The sequence below is a fragment of the Microcebus murinus genome, chromosome 6 (assembly GCF_040939455.1).
Source record: "Microcebus murinus isolate Inina chromosome 6, M.murinus_Inina_mat1.0, whole genome shotgun sequence".
NCBI lineage: Eukaryota > Metazoa > Chordata > Mammalia > Primates > Cheirogaleidae > Microcebus > Microcebus murinus.
The window spans coordinates 36,134,056-36,148,226 of record NC_134109.1 but is presented as its reverse complement, the minus strand read 5'-3'; the positions used below and the strand labels follow the sequence as shown (position 1 = coordinate 36,148,226).

The 14,171-nt window shown below is 40.4% G+C and overlaps 1 protein-coding gene across 1 annotated transcript in view; it reads right to left on the bottom strand.

Moving 5' to 3' along the window:
• Positions 1 to 14,171, bottom strand: part of ESR2 (estrogen receptor 2) — a 69,934-nt gene that overhangs the window by 27,750 nt on the left and 28,013 nt on the right. Inside the window, exons 4-6 of the mRNA XM_012777675.3 lie at positions 12,968 to 13,084; positions 7,792 to 8,091; positions 3,923 to 4,061 (exon numbers count right to left, since the gene is read on the bottom strand). Of these exons, the coding sequence (XP_012633129.1) occupies positions 3,923 to 4,061; positions 7,792 to 8,091; positions 12,968 to 13,084 (556 nt within the window). The remainder of the gene's footprint in view (positions 1 to 3,922; positions 4,062 to 7,791; positions 8,092 to 12,967; positions 13,085 to 14,171) is intronic.

The window sequence follows — 14,171 nt, the reverse complement described above, 5'->3', positions numbered from 1 at the left end:
CATAAATGACAACCTAATAAACTTCTACTTTCACAGAACAAAGTGAGGAAGGACTTTAAAATAACAAGTTAATGAAATCTATTTCATATATTTTGTAATTTTAGATTGAAACTGAATTATGAGTAAGAAAGTAGGACAGGATTAAAAGAATTGAAGACAGAGGACCATATGATTTGCATGTTAAAATATTGAAACAACATATCAATCAAACTGACCTACTCACAGAAATTTATTTTTCCACGCTATTTGTCCATGAACCAGTTCTACACAAAATTTAATAATTACATGTATAATATCTTATCATTCTTTTATAAAAGAAAAACTATACAAACACCAAAATTTTGAATGCATGGCTCTTACTTTGGGGTACAATATTTTGCACCTACATATATATCTGCTGGCAGCCCACACATAGGCACAGACCACAGCTGACCTCTGTATGTGTGACAAAAGGAAGGGGGGGGGCTGAGAATGGGGGGACTTAATACCAAACTGAAGTGAAATTACCTGGCTATACAGAGCACATTAAAATTTAGATGTGAAAATTCTGTGGCTATCTTTAAGAAATTCAACATACAAAATAACTAATGTAAATGCAAACTCCGTACATTCTATGAACTCTGTAAATGTCTACAATGGGGTCAAGCCCAGATCCAAATTTCCTCTGACTTTTTAAGCTCTGACAGCTTCTTATTGATGCTAAGGATTTTATCACCTGCCCAGATGTTAGTAGCTCAAGATATAATCAGTCCCTATAGGTTGAAAAAAAAAAACAGCAGGACAATTTAAGATAATAACCTGAGAATGGAAAGATGCCTTAGCATACATGATTTTTTTAAGCAGAAGAAGCTGAGGTTCTGTGGTAGATCTTCACATGAATTTATGATTCTAGTAGTTACTAAAAGAAGAACTACCTTGTTAGAAATAAGCTGAGATAACCGGATTTTCCTCTCATCCTCAGTAGGTTCAAGTTTTCTTGGTGCAGAAGCCTCAACAAGAATAAAGGGAAATAAAAATTACAGTCTCAGTATCCACAAATAGGCTAAACTAGTTGTACTAACTGCTTATTCAGTCATACCATCACTTGAAGGAACTTTGGTAGGACAATCCAGCAAAAAACAGTTACTTTCAAGTAGTGTGAAGGTTATTTATTCACCATGCGAAAAACATTCATAACATTCCTTTATGGAGCATGATCCCTGTCTTTTTGAATAAGCAACTCCTGCAGAAATATATTAGTATCTATTACATACAAGTATATTTATCTGTATAAGAGATGCACTAAGTAACTGAACTATCTTAGACTAGAAATTCTAGACTTCACAAAGTCAGTGTGTTAAAAAAAAGACTAGGGCCCAGGCGAGGTGGCTCATGCCTGTAATGCCAGCAGTTTCAGAGGCCAAAATAGGAGGAATTTGAAGCCAGGAGTTTGAGACTAGCCTGGGAAACACAGCAAGACCCCATCTCTACAAAAAGTTTAAACATTATCCAGGCATGATGGTGTGCATCTGTAGTCCTAGCTATTTGATAGGCTGAGACAGGAGGATCGCTTGAGCCCAAGAGTTCAAGGCTATAGGAAGTTAAGATCACACCACTGCACTCCAACCTTGGCAACAGAGCGAGACCCAGTCTCTTAAAACACACACACACACACACACACACACACTACTAGGGATTGCAACAAGAAATAAACACCAGTAGGCACTCAAAAAAAGGCCGGCTCAGTATGAATGCATTCACAATTCCCAAGAATTCCTCTTCTATACTCAACCAAATATACTAGATTTATATGTTGTAAAATATACTTTAAAATATTTATAAAGATTAATGTAAGTCTGTTAAAAATAATTTGTAATATCCTGTAACATTTCTACAGTGGGCTTGGTGGTGTGTACCTATAATCCCAGCTACTTGGGAGACTGAAGCAAGAGGAATGTTTGAGCCCAGGAGTTCAAGGTCAGCATGGGCAACAGAGTAAGACCTCATCTCAGTGAACCAATCAATCAATAAAAACTTACAAGAAAAATAACTTTTTTTCCATCTATTATGTAACTAAAAGATAGGCCTCACATTTATACAGAATTTGTGTCCATTTATACAAACTTATACACATATTAATGGGAATTAAATAACCCATATGAGAAAAAGGGGAGAGTTGATTGCACTAAAAACCAGGAATGAAACAGTAACTGAAAATAAACACAAAATTTGTCATCAATTAAAAATCAATCCAAAAAGTAAAATAATTTAATCTCAATTTCTGCAAATGTATTGGTTCATCAAGGGATGGACCATCTTCCTAGCAGTAACTTCTAGGAGAATTTTATGTGTATATTTACATGTATGCATAAGTGACATAGTGGAAAATAATGAATGAATGAATGGGAGCGATGGCCTGGCTTTTCAGCTTGCCTTGCAACATGCTAGCTGAGATGACAGCAGGAGTGGGTCTCTGCAGTGCGCAGAGAGTAGAATAGGGCTGCTCTAAGACGAAAGCATAAAGTAGACAGATAGTTTGGCCTCCTCTCTCTCCTTCCAGTTCTCTATCCCACTAAGAGGCAGTGTACTATTGTCCATAGGAGGGTGGACTTTACAGCTAGACCCCCACATCCAGCTCTACCATTACTACTTTGTAACTGTAGGCAGGTTACTTAACCTCCCATATCTATATCTGAAGGATAGGGGTGATAAATGGTGCTTACCCACAAAGAACCGTTGGGAAGATTAAATGAGTCAACATATGTCAAGTGCACACACAGCCAATAAATCAGCCATTTTGATTGTTACTAATGGGTCTGATGCCTGCACTGCTCTGAGCTTCCAGAGCCTCCATCTATGGTTCACCACCTGGGCTAGCTCCTGCTTGAGCCACATGCCATGCTCCAGGTCTCCCCAAAGGCTCTGTCCAAAACACCTCCATTACTCAGAACAGTGCTCTTTGTCAATATTGTCATCCATGACAACAGGCAGAACGGGTGCTGACATCTTAGGGTTTCATTCTCCACCTACATAAGGTGTACCCGGGGCTCTCCTGATGATCTAAAGCGGTAACAGGATTGTAACGCAAGAGTTGGGGCAGGTACTTTCCATTCATAGTACTAGGCATCCTCCCACTCTGTGCACAAGGTCTGATGTGGGTGAACATTCAACGCTGGCACTTTGTCAATGTAAGGGGCATGGAAATCAACTTCCATGGAGATCTCCAAACTGTTCAAATTCACACCAATAGAGTATTCTGCTTCTCCTGCTAAAAAGCTTCACAGTTGTATATGCCAGCTTTGCCTCCACAAACAGTTCACCTAAGTCAATTAAAAACTGGTTCCTTTTCTGTGTCATCTTTAAAAGAAAACTAAATGCAACCAAGTTATGGCATCAGCACCATTGTGTTTCAATTCCTGTTAATTTCCATTTGGTTTTGATAACCACTCCTTCTATCCCTATTGTCAAATATGCTATATAGTACATGCATTGGGGTGAGTTAAAGCACAAGAAAATAAACTTGGCATATTTGTAAGAATTTTATCACCTGCCCAGATGTTGATAGCTCAAGATATAATCAGTCCCTATAGGTGGAAAAAAAAAACAGCAGGACAATTTAAGATAATAACCTGAGAATGGAAAACTCTATGCCGACTTGTACATTTAGTGGCCACATACCCTGTGGGACACAGTCCCATTATGGCCCTGGCCTGTACATGCTGCTGCACCACAGATTAAAAATGAGTTACGGGACACTGAATCCTTGTACCCATGCTCTCTCCTTCTCTGGTTCTTGACTCAGTGAAGGAAATGACAACATTTTCATTCTTTAATTGCCCTTCAGATGTGAGATTTTAATTGCAGCACCCAGGACTTTGTTCCCACTCAGTAAGCCCTCACTCTAACAAGTTGGAGAAGAAACACAATGCGTTTTCTTTCTTACCTGTCCAGAACGAGGTCTGGAGCAAAGATGAGCTTGCCGGGGTGGTCAATTGAGCGCCACATCAGCCCCACCATTAACACCTCCATCCAGCAGCTTTCCAAGAGCCGAACTTGGTCCAACAGGCTGAGCTCCACGAAGCCTACGGAAAGCAAGAGGCCATGAGACACACCCACCCTGCTCCTCAGCTCCCTGTTTCTGTAGAGACAGAATGGCAAGTTTTAAAATGCTAAGAAAACACAAACAATATATTTTAAAGATGTGATTAAATGCTGGTTAAAGGAAGAAAATTTTGAAGTTGTGCAAGTCACAGTTTCTAATCTTGGACCCCTTCTAGAGACAAATATATGTCATTTAGAATTTATGAAGCACTATTAACTGGGCTCGTTCAGCTCCCCAGGCAGATGCTGGAGAAGAATGGAAGGCCAGACTTGATCTTTGTTAGCTATATCCTAATAATTCCTCTGCACTGCTGAGAAAGCTAATGCTCCCTGCCAGAGGGCCTGTCTGTCTCACCCAACCCACAACAGGCCCAGGAGGGTAGGAGAATGGGGTAGGTGGAAGCTGTGGGGGAGGGAGTGTGCAGAAAGCAGTGCCAGCCCATGCCGAAAGTCAAGGCTTCCACTGAAATGGGTTCCCTGATTGCTTAAAATTTCCCATTCAGTGTTAGGATCATTCTTTTGGATAGAAGCACTGCTTCTAGGCGAGTCTATCCCAAAAAGTAAATGTACCAACCAAAGCAGGTCCTGATAACCTAATAGCATACGTTGTTCACAGAACTGGAAAGAAGCAGGTAATCAACCTCTGGGGAGATGAGTACTTCAAAAGGTAAGCAGATAATCCTAGCACTCTAGGAGGCTGAGGGCGGGTGGATCACTCAAGGTCAGGAGTTCGAAATCAGCCTGAGCAAGAGCAAGACCCTGTCTCTACTAAAAATCGACACAAATTAATTGGCAAACTAAAAATATATAGAGAAAAAATTAGCCAGGTGTGGTGGTACATGCCTGTAGTCCCAGCTACTTGGGAGGCTGGGGCAGTAGAATTTGCTTGAGCTCAGGAGTTTGACGGCACTTTAGCCCAAGCAACAGAGTGAGACTCTGTCTCAAAAAGAAAAAAAAACCAGCTAAGCAGACACAGCACCGAGGCTTCCTCTACAAGCCGTGATAAAAGGAGGGGTCAGTGTAATATAAATACAGGAACAGAAGGCTCAGCCTTGGAGTGACATGTGCTCTGGTTGGACCCCATTAGTCTCTTCGTAGCTGGTTATTAATTTCCTTTTAAGTCTTTGTTTTCCTTACAGGAAAAATAGGAATAATAATTTCTACCTCTGAGAATCTCCTACAAGTAGGATCTCTTATCCTCCTTTTTACAGATGAGGAAACTATGGCACAGAGAACACACGTGGTTCAAGTCTTTGAACAATTATAATGTAAATTTGCATAAAGGATAAGTTACTGTAATAATGAATGTAAAGATAGATACTTTCAAAGCCACAGGCTAGCTCAATTCAGGTTCCTGGTATGTACACGCCTTCCACTTTTACCCAGTTATAGACAACAAACCTACATGAGAAAGATCGAACTTTTTATTCTTGCAGATATTCAACAAGACTATATGATATTTTAATATATTTTTTTAATTTGGACAATGACTATGTCAGCTGAAAGAGGGGAAAAAAAGAAATCACACTTTCAGCCTATGCCTAAGTTTTCTGAAAATCTTTCCAAATACCAGGCCTGAAGAGGGGCTTGTGCAACTTTAGAGTTCAGCCGTGTTATGGCACAGAGAAGCCACACAGCTGTCAGCAGTAATTAATTTCACCACCACTCTCCACACGCAGTCCTGCAAAATAGTGTTTGAAACACATTTAAAGTAGAAACTAAGGCCGGGTGCAGTGGCTCACGCCTGTAATCCTAGCTCTCTGGGAGACCGAGGCAGGCAAATTGTTCAAGTTCAGGAGTTCGAAACCAACTTGAGCAAGAGCAAGACCCCGTCTCTACTATAAATAGAAAGAAATTAATTGGCCAACTAAGATATATATAGAAAAAATTAGCCGGGCATGATGGCGCATGCCTGTCGTCCCAGCTACTCGGGAGGCTGAGGCAGGAGGATTGCTTGAGCCCAGGAGTTTGAGGTTGCTGTGAGCCAGGCTGATGCCACGGCACTCACTCTAGCCTGGGCAACAAAGTGAGACTCTGTCTCAAAATAAATAAATTAATTAATTAAATAAAGTAAAAACTAGAGGACAGTGCATCAGTACCGTCTCCTCTGGGAAACAATGCTGGCAAAGGTGAAGACACTAGACAAAACCAAACCAAACCAGAAACCAGAAAATCCTCAGGAAGCTCCAAAGGACTGGACTGAGGCCAGTGAATGACCTCAAAAGACACCATCACCCTGGGCCTTGGTTCCCTAGTTCTTTACCCACTACTGCTCATCCCTCAGCACCTCAGCCCTCCTAAGCGCTACAGTTTGCCCAATGCAAGTGCTGCCCGCAGGCCGGGGGAAGGTCCCTGCAGGGCCTCAGAACCTGGAGAGGGACCTCACTTCTTAGACAACTGTGAGGAACTGCATGCAGAAGATTTTTTGGCAGGGTAGGGGGGTGTTGCCATTCTAGGTTAGAATCCTGTATTCACTTCTCCACAGAAACACCCATTCAAAGGATAATTAGTTGGTAATAAATACAATACAGTACTTCAGGTATTTATTATTAATACAAATGGGCCTAGGGAAGAGATCTCCTTACAGGATGGAAAATGCACATTCCAAATGCTAACTCATGAGTAATTAAGCCCATTTCTAACTTGATGGCATTCTAGGTTTATTGGCCCATTTATGCTTCATGTTATGTCAACTGCTAATTTGCTCTATTTGGCCATATATATTTATTTATATACACAATTCTGATTCTCTATTGGAACAATATTTTACAATGTTTAGCATCTGACAAAACTTTCATATTAGTCACTGTACCCTACCCCACTACCACCTGACCACACCCCGCCTCTCAAGGTGAGGGGTCCACACAGCCAAGATACAGGTCACTGTGGACCTCATATTCCTTCCTTTTAACCATGTTCCACGTCCTCTAGAATTTCTTGCCCAAATCACTCCAAGTTCAATTCCAGAGCCTGAGTGAGTTTCCTCCCTGGGTCCATCTTCCCAGATCACCTCTAAGCATGAGAAGTGGCCAACAGACAAATGTGTAGGGGATGCAGACAGGATGGGGTGTGTGCGAGACAGTGTGGGATGGTTCTGGGGGTGGAAAAAGAAGGGAGTCAGGAATAGAAATGGCTGAGTCATGTACAGCTCTTCCCACACTTTCACATCTGGTGTAGAGCTCAGAGGAGTTCAAGAATTCTAAATCAGAACCTGGCCTTGTTGAAGGTATGTATGTCAAGATAGGGGGAAAGAACATATTTCCTCAAAGAAATTATAAATCAAGTTGTCAGGCTGGGCGTGGTGGCTCACGCCTGTCATCCTAGCACTCTGGGAGGCCAGGCGAGAGTACTCCTTGAGCTCAGGAGTTCAAAACTAGCCTGAGCAAGAGACCCCGTCTCTACCAAAAAGAAAACAATCAGCCAGGCATTGTAGCACGCAACTGTAGTCCCTGCTACTCTGGAGGCTGAGGCAGGAGGGTTGCTTGAGCCCAGGAGTTGGAGGTTGCAGTGAGCTATGATGATTCCATTCCACTCTATCCAGAACAACAGAGTGAGACTGTATCTCAACAAAAAAATAAATAAATAAAGCTGTCAAACTGTTAAATATCTAGGCATATTTTATGGACCTTTATGTTGTATGCTTGCCCCTTAACTATTAGGAGCAGGACTTTCTACAAAGAAATAGAAGGCAAATACCCGGAAAAGGCCTACCAGGGATTTTCTTGGCCCAGCTGATCATGTGTACCAGTTCCTTGTCGGCCAGCTTGGTCAGGGACATCATCATGGAGGCCTCGGTGAAGGGCGAGCTGGGGCGGCTCACCAGCACGTTGGGCGGCTCTGCCTCCAGGAGCGTGAGCACCAGCTGCTCCGGGCTCAGGGCGCTCAGCAGCAACTCCTTCACTCGGGGCACGTGGCCGCTGCTCTTCTTGGCTTTGCTCAGGCAGTGCAGATGCTCATCGGAACTTCTCTGTCTCCGCACCACGCGGTACCCACACCTTTCTCTCCGGGAGCCTGAAGAAGAAAGCAGATGGTAACACAGGGCTTCTGACCCAGCATTCAAGCTCCCTGCATCGCCAGGGTAAAATCGAAGCAATGGCATCACCGTAGGACCTAATGCCATTCTCAGAATGTGCCTGAGAACAGGAGATGGCTTTTATTTTCCTGAGCCAGTGAGGCATGTACCAAAGATGATTGCAGCTGTGACTGTATTAGCAAAATCAACAACAAAACTTGGAAGGAACTTTTCGGGTCTCCATCTCAAGGTCATCTATGGATACCAAGGTATCTATGGATACTAAATCTATTTCTCTTTGAAAACAATGTTGACAGACCTCAGTTTCCCAACCACAAAATTAGAAACTTCAACTCAAGTAGAAAATGGAGAAAAATTAGGACTTCAACATTGATATTTCCAGTTATCAAAGAATACCTTTATAATACATTCTTAAAATGTTTATATGCATATGTATATATATTTTATTTTTTCATACTTAAATAAGTATATTTCAAATAACAAATTAATTTTAAAAATCTGGAAAATATATATAGAAGAGAACAAATTTTGACATAACTTATTTCAGTCTTTTTATGCTTTTATACTTTTCCATATTTTATGCACAAAATTAGGATCATAGTATGTATACCATTATAATCTGTTTTCTGTTTATTAAAAACATCTCATATTATAATTTTAAAATCTATGGAGTTTTATGAATAAAGCACCATTTTTTTAAAGAATCCCCTATTAATGAAAATCTAAGTTGATTCTGATGTCTTTGATAGTATAAACATTACAATAAAAATATACTTTGTACATGAAATTGCTACATATCCAATTACTTCCTTATAAAATTTCAAGGAAGTCAAACTGCTAAACCAAGGCATATGCACATTTAAATTTTTTATACATATTGACAGATTAACCCCCAAAAATATTTTTAAATTTATATATTATTTTAAAATATATATTTTAAAATGTACTTTAAACAATGATCTGGTTTGAAACCAGCCTAGGCAACATAGTGAGACCCTGTCTCTTAAAAAAAAAAAATTAGCCTGGCTAGCCTGGCATGGTGGCATGCCCCTGTAGGCCCAGCTACTCAGGAAGCTGAGGTGGGAGGATTGCTGGAGCCCACGAGTTCAAGGTCGCAGTGAGCTATGATCACACCACTGCACTCCAGGCTAGGCAATGGAGCAAGACCTTGTCTCAAAAGAAAACAAAAAAACCAATGGACTGCCTATTTTCTCATAACACCACTGAGAATTAAAAATAATTTTTAATCTTTGCTAATCTGACAAGTACTAAACAATCTTGTTTTACTTTGTACTTTTTAATTAGTAGCAAGGTTAACTAATACACTTGCCCTTTGTATTTCCTTACTTATGAATTGCCTATTTTGTTTATTTTGCCCTTTGTTCTAATAACTTATAAAGACTCTTTATATAATAGCTTTTTGTTATATGCAATTTTTGTTAGTTATATATCTTTTAACTTTGCTCATGGTGTCTTTTATCATAAGTTTAACACATAGTCAAGTCTGTCTTTTTGTTCCACATCAAGATTATACAAATATTCTCCTATATCTTCTTAGCAACTTTTGTAGTTCAAATCTATTTAAATTTTATGTTTATTTGTATCATGTGATATTGATACATCATGCTGTATTTTTCCAAATAGACATACAATTGTCCCAATACCATTTATTGTATAAATGTGGGTAGAATCTCTAATCCTCCAAGACTGGCTAGAAGGAAAAACATAGAGAGAGGCTTTTTGGGGTGGGCAGATGAGATAGTGGTAGGAAAGGAGACAGACATAGTTAGGAAAATTCACCCCTACTGGTCTTTCTCTGTGGTCAGTGAAGGGCAAATACCCAACTACGTATGCACATCAACCCATTTCATTTCTTCTGTAATCTCCAAAGAGAATCTTTTTTTAGAGAGCCCTACCCAGTGGCTTTCTGGCTAACTTCAACAATCTCTTCTTTCATTCGCTTTTCCATGAAAGATTCTTTAACTATGTATCTGTACTCTGTCTCATGACACTGTATTGTGTCAAAACTCCTAACTTAGATGAGCTTTTCAATGAAGGAGAGAGAAAGGAAGAAAAACTAAAATTGAGAGCCAGGCACTGCTAGGTCTTCACATATGTCCTCACACTTTCTCCTCGCAAAACTCAATGAAGCAGACATCCCTATTCGGAGATTAAGAAAACAGAGGGCCACAGAGGTCAAGTAGTTTGAGCACAGTCACAGTCAGCAAGTGATGAAACAAAAATAAGACTCAGTCTCTGGGAGTCAAATCCTGACACTCTTCCCACCACATACACTGTCTTGAACCATGAAGGCTACAGCTGTCCAGCAGATCCTAGTATTATACAATAAAAGCATTCCTATCTCAAGATCAAATTGGAAATCAATTTTTAAAAATACACACACTCACTTAAAATGCTGTTTAACTCAAAACACAAAACATTTATTTGCAATCTTTTGTCAGCCAATGCTTTCTCTTTAAGCATCTCTGCCAGTAGGACAAGTCACTTTTCAGCATAAACCACACCCATGAGATGTTATCTCTGAATTTCCTGTTTCAGCTTCTTCAAAACACACCAAGAACCTAGACACTTCTAAGGAAATCTGAATTCAGAATCTTCCTAGGCTTATGATTTTTTTCACCCAATCTTACCCATACCTAATTCAATAATGATTAGTCCTTTGCAGTTTTATTCAAAGCTTTCAAATAAGCTCTCACAGAAACTATCTTTTCCTACTCATACTTCATGTTCCATAAATCACAATTAAATTTTATAATGTAACAAATATTATAAAATGAGTAGAGAAACAGGTTTGGGAAGAAGCCCACTGGTGTCTGATAAGGATATAACTGAAGTGGTGAGAACAGCAATGTTTAAGAGTTTGAGAGAGTAACCAATACACATCAAGAGGTTATGGACATTGGCAGGAAATGGAGAACATCAGTGGCACTAGGAAGCCAGACAAGTGTGATCAAATTAAGAGAACTTCTCAGCCTGAGCAACAGCAAGACTTGGTCTCTACAAATATTTTTTTTAAATTAGCCAAGTGTGGTGGCATGTGCCTATAGTCCTAGCTACTCAGGAGGCTGAAGCAGAAGGATCACTTGAGCCCAGGAGTTTGAGGCTGCAGTGAGCTATGACACCTGGGCAATAGAGCAAGACACTGTCTCAAAAAAAAAAAAAAAAAAAAAAAATTAAGAGAACTTCTGCTGGAATTCTGAATGAGGTGGTGGTTCTAATCTATTGAACACACAAGGACAGAGTGTTCAAGAGACAGAGCTACTAAGAAATTGTCAGGCAGAAAAGTGACTTTTGCTTTAAATTTTCAAATAAGCGCAAAGAGAGAAATTACAACTAACCACAGGCAAAATACTGGCTAGCAGAAGAATAAGTACAGGCAGACTAGATATGAATGTGTATAAATAAGGGAGTGTGTACAGACAAGTGAACCAAAAGCTATCCAGGTAGAGAGAGCAGGATATCTAAATATCTTTGTCAGTTGTTACACTAAAGTGCTCACTTTTCTTTGCATTTTTCATATGTGTTTATAAAAGAATACATGTGTATAAGTGTATGTATTATAGATTATATATACATCTGTATACACATATACTATCATAGAACAAAACCCATGTTCCGGCCGGGCACGGTGGCTCACACCTGTAATCCTAGCACTCTGGGAGGCCGAGGCAGGTGGATTGCTCGAGGTCAGGAGTTCGAAACCAGCCTGAGCAAGAGTGAGACCCCATCTCTACTATAAATAGAAAGAAATTAATTGGCCAACTAATATATATAGAAAAAATTAGCCGGGCACACGCCTGTAGTCCCAGCTACTTGGGAGGCTGAGGCAGCAGGATTGCTTGAGCCCAGGAGTTTGATGTTGCTGTGAGCTAGGCTGACGCCACAGCACTCACTCTAGCCTGGGCAACAAAGCGAGACTCTGACTCAAAAAAAAACCATGTTCCATGTACTTTTCACGGTTCTATCACATTTCTGAGTCCTACACATATTTTTTCCACTTCTAGAATGCTAGTGGAAGGACAGGCATGAGTCTTCCCCATGGTAACCCACGTAACCCATAAGATATTCTACTTTCTTGTCACAAGATTTTTTATTTTTTTTTTTGAGACAGAGTCTCACTCTGTTGCCCCAGCTAGAGTGCCGTGGCATCAGCCTAGCTCACAGCAACCTCAAACTCCTGGGCTCAAGTGATCCTCTACCTCAGCCTCCCAAGTAGCTGGGACTACAGGCACGCACCACCATGCCCAGGCTAATTTTTTCTATATATATTTTTAGTTGTCCAACTAATTTCTTTCTATTTTTAGTACAGACAGGGTCTCGCTCTTGCTCAGGCTGGTCTCAAATTCCTGATCTCGAGCGATCCTCCCGTCTCGGCCTCCCAGTGTGCTAGGATTACAGGTGAGAGCCACCGTGCCCGGCCTCTTGTCACAAGATTTAACTGTAGACATTCACCAGGAATTCATTCTTAGAACTGGACTTTTCAAAGCCTCCAGCAGGTGGTCATCCATCCCTGTTTCAGCATTTATTTCAGTGGCTAGAAGTCCCTAACCCGTGTGTTAGCCTATTCTGTTGCCAAACCACTTAAATCATAGAAAGTTCTTCCCCACATTGGGCCAGAATCTGCCTCCTGAAACATATTCCCATTTACCCCAGCTTTGCTCTCTTTAGCCACAGGGGATGTCAATGACCCCTCCAGTGTAACAGCATACAAATACTTGAGGATAATCACCATGTCCAGAATCTCCTCTTATCCAGACTACATGTCCCCAGTCTTTCAGAAGACACAGCTTTCAGCATGGCCCCCATACAGTAGGAGGGGAAGCAAGCACTCACCACACTTCACCATTCCTACTTCATAGCACTTCCGAAGTCGGCAGGCCTGGCAGCTTTTGCGCCGGTTCTTATCTATTGTACACTGATTTGTTGCTGGACAAATATAATCATTATGTCCTACAGCAGAGCAGGAAAAAAAAGGTGGTTATTTTTACAAGATCTTGGTTAAATCTCTTTCTGGTCAATAAACCCTGATAACACTACCCAGCAGAGAGACAGGGGGCAAGCACAAAGGCCAAAGTTAAGCCATATTATCACCTCATTAATGAGTACAGGAAAACTAGGAATATCTCAATATCCTATTTTTTCACTGATAGGTTACATCTGCATATTCTTAGAATTCTCAAGAGACATTTAGAAATAGTCTTCTTTGGACATGGAAAGTGAGAGTCGCATGAAATTAATTTGTTCCAAATCACAGAACTCCTGAAGAGTTGTACTTGTATATCAAGTCACCAAATTCAACTATTTGTATTCTTTTACATATATCCCTCTTTAATATGATATTAAATATGATATTTTTATGGGAATTCATGTCAAGTAAGAGAACTAAACCAAAAGGAACAAATAATTAGCAATCTAAGTAAGAGCAGAAAGTACTGCTATTTGACAATAGTTGTGGTGGGTTAGATTATTGTTCCTAATTCTTCACTCTCTCTGTCAGCCTTGTGACCCTGCAGTGTACTACAGTGGGCAGAGTGTACTTCCCCACCGACTGATGTTGCGCTTGACTATGGGACTCTCCGTACCCAATGGCATGTTAATAGATGTGCTACTCCAACAGTTTGGCTTGGCCTCCCGAGCTCCTGTGGGGTAGTCATTGGTCCAAGGAGAATGTGAGAATATGTAGAGTGGAACTCAACCCAGAGCCATGCCTTATGAAGTAGAGCTACCCTAACCAACTTAAAGACTCATAAGTACAAAACATAATTCTCATTGTATTAAGACACTAAGAGTTTCAAGTTCTTAGTTATATAGTAATCTCTAAGACAATGGTACTTTTACTAAGCCCATTTTTCTGCAGAAGGACGATGATACTTTTAATTCTTTTACACAAGGAAAAGATTTTAAAAAATTTACATTTCAAAAATTATGATTTCAGTAAGGAGAATAAATTACAGGCAGCAAAACTGAAGGTGGCCAGGAGACCAGGTAAGAACATGCTGCAGTTGTGCAAATGAGAGAGACTACCTGGATTGGGTAT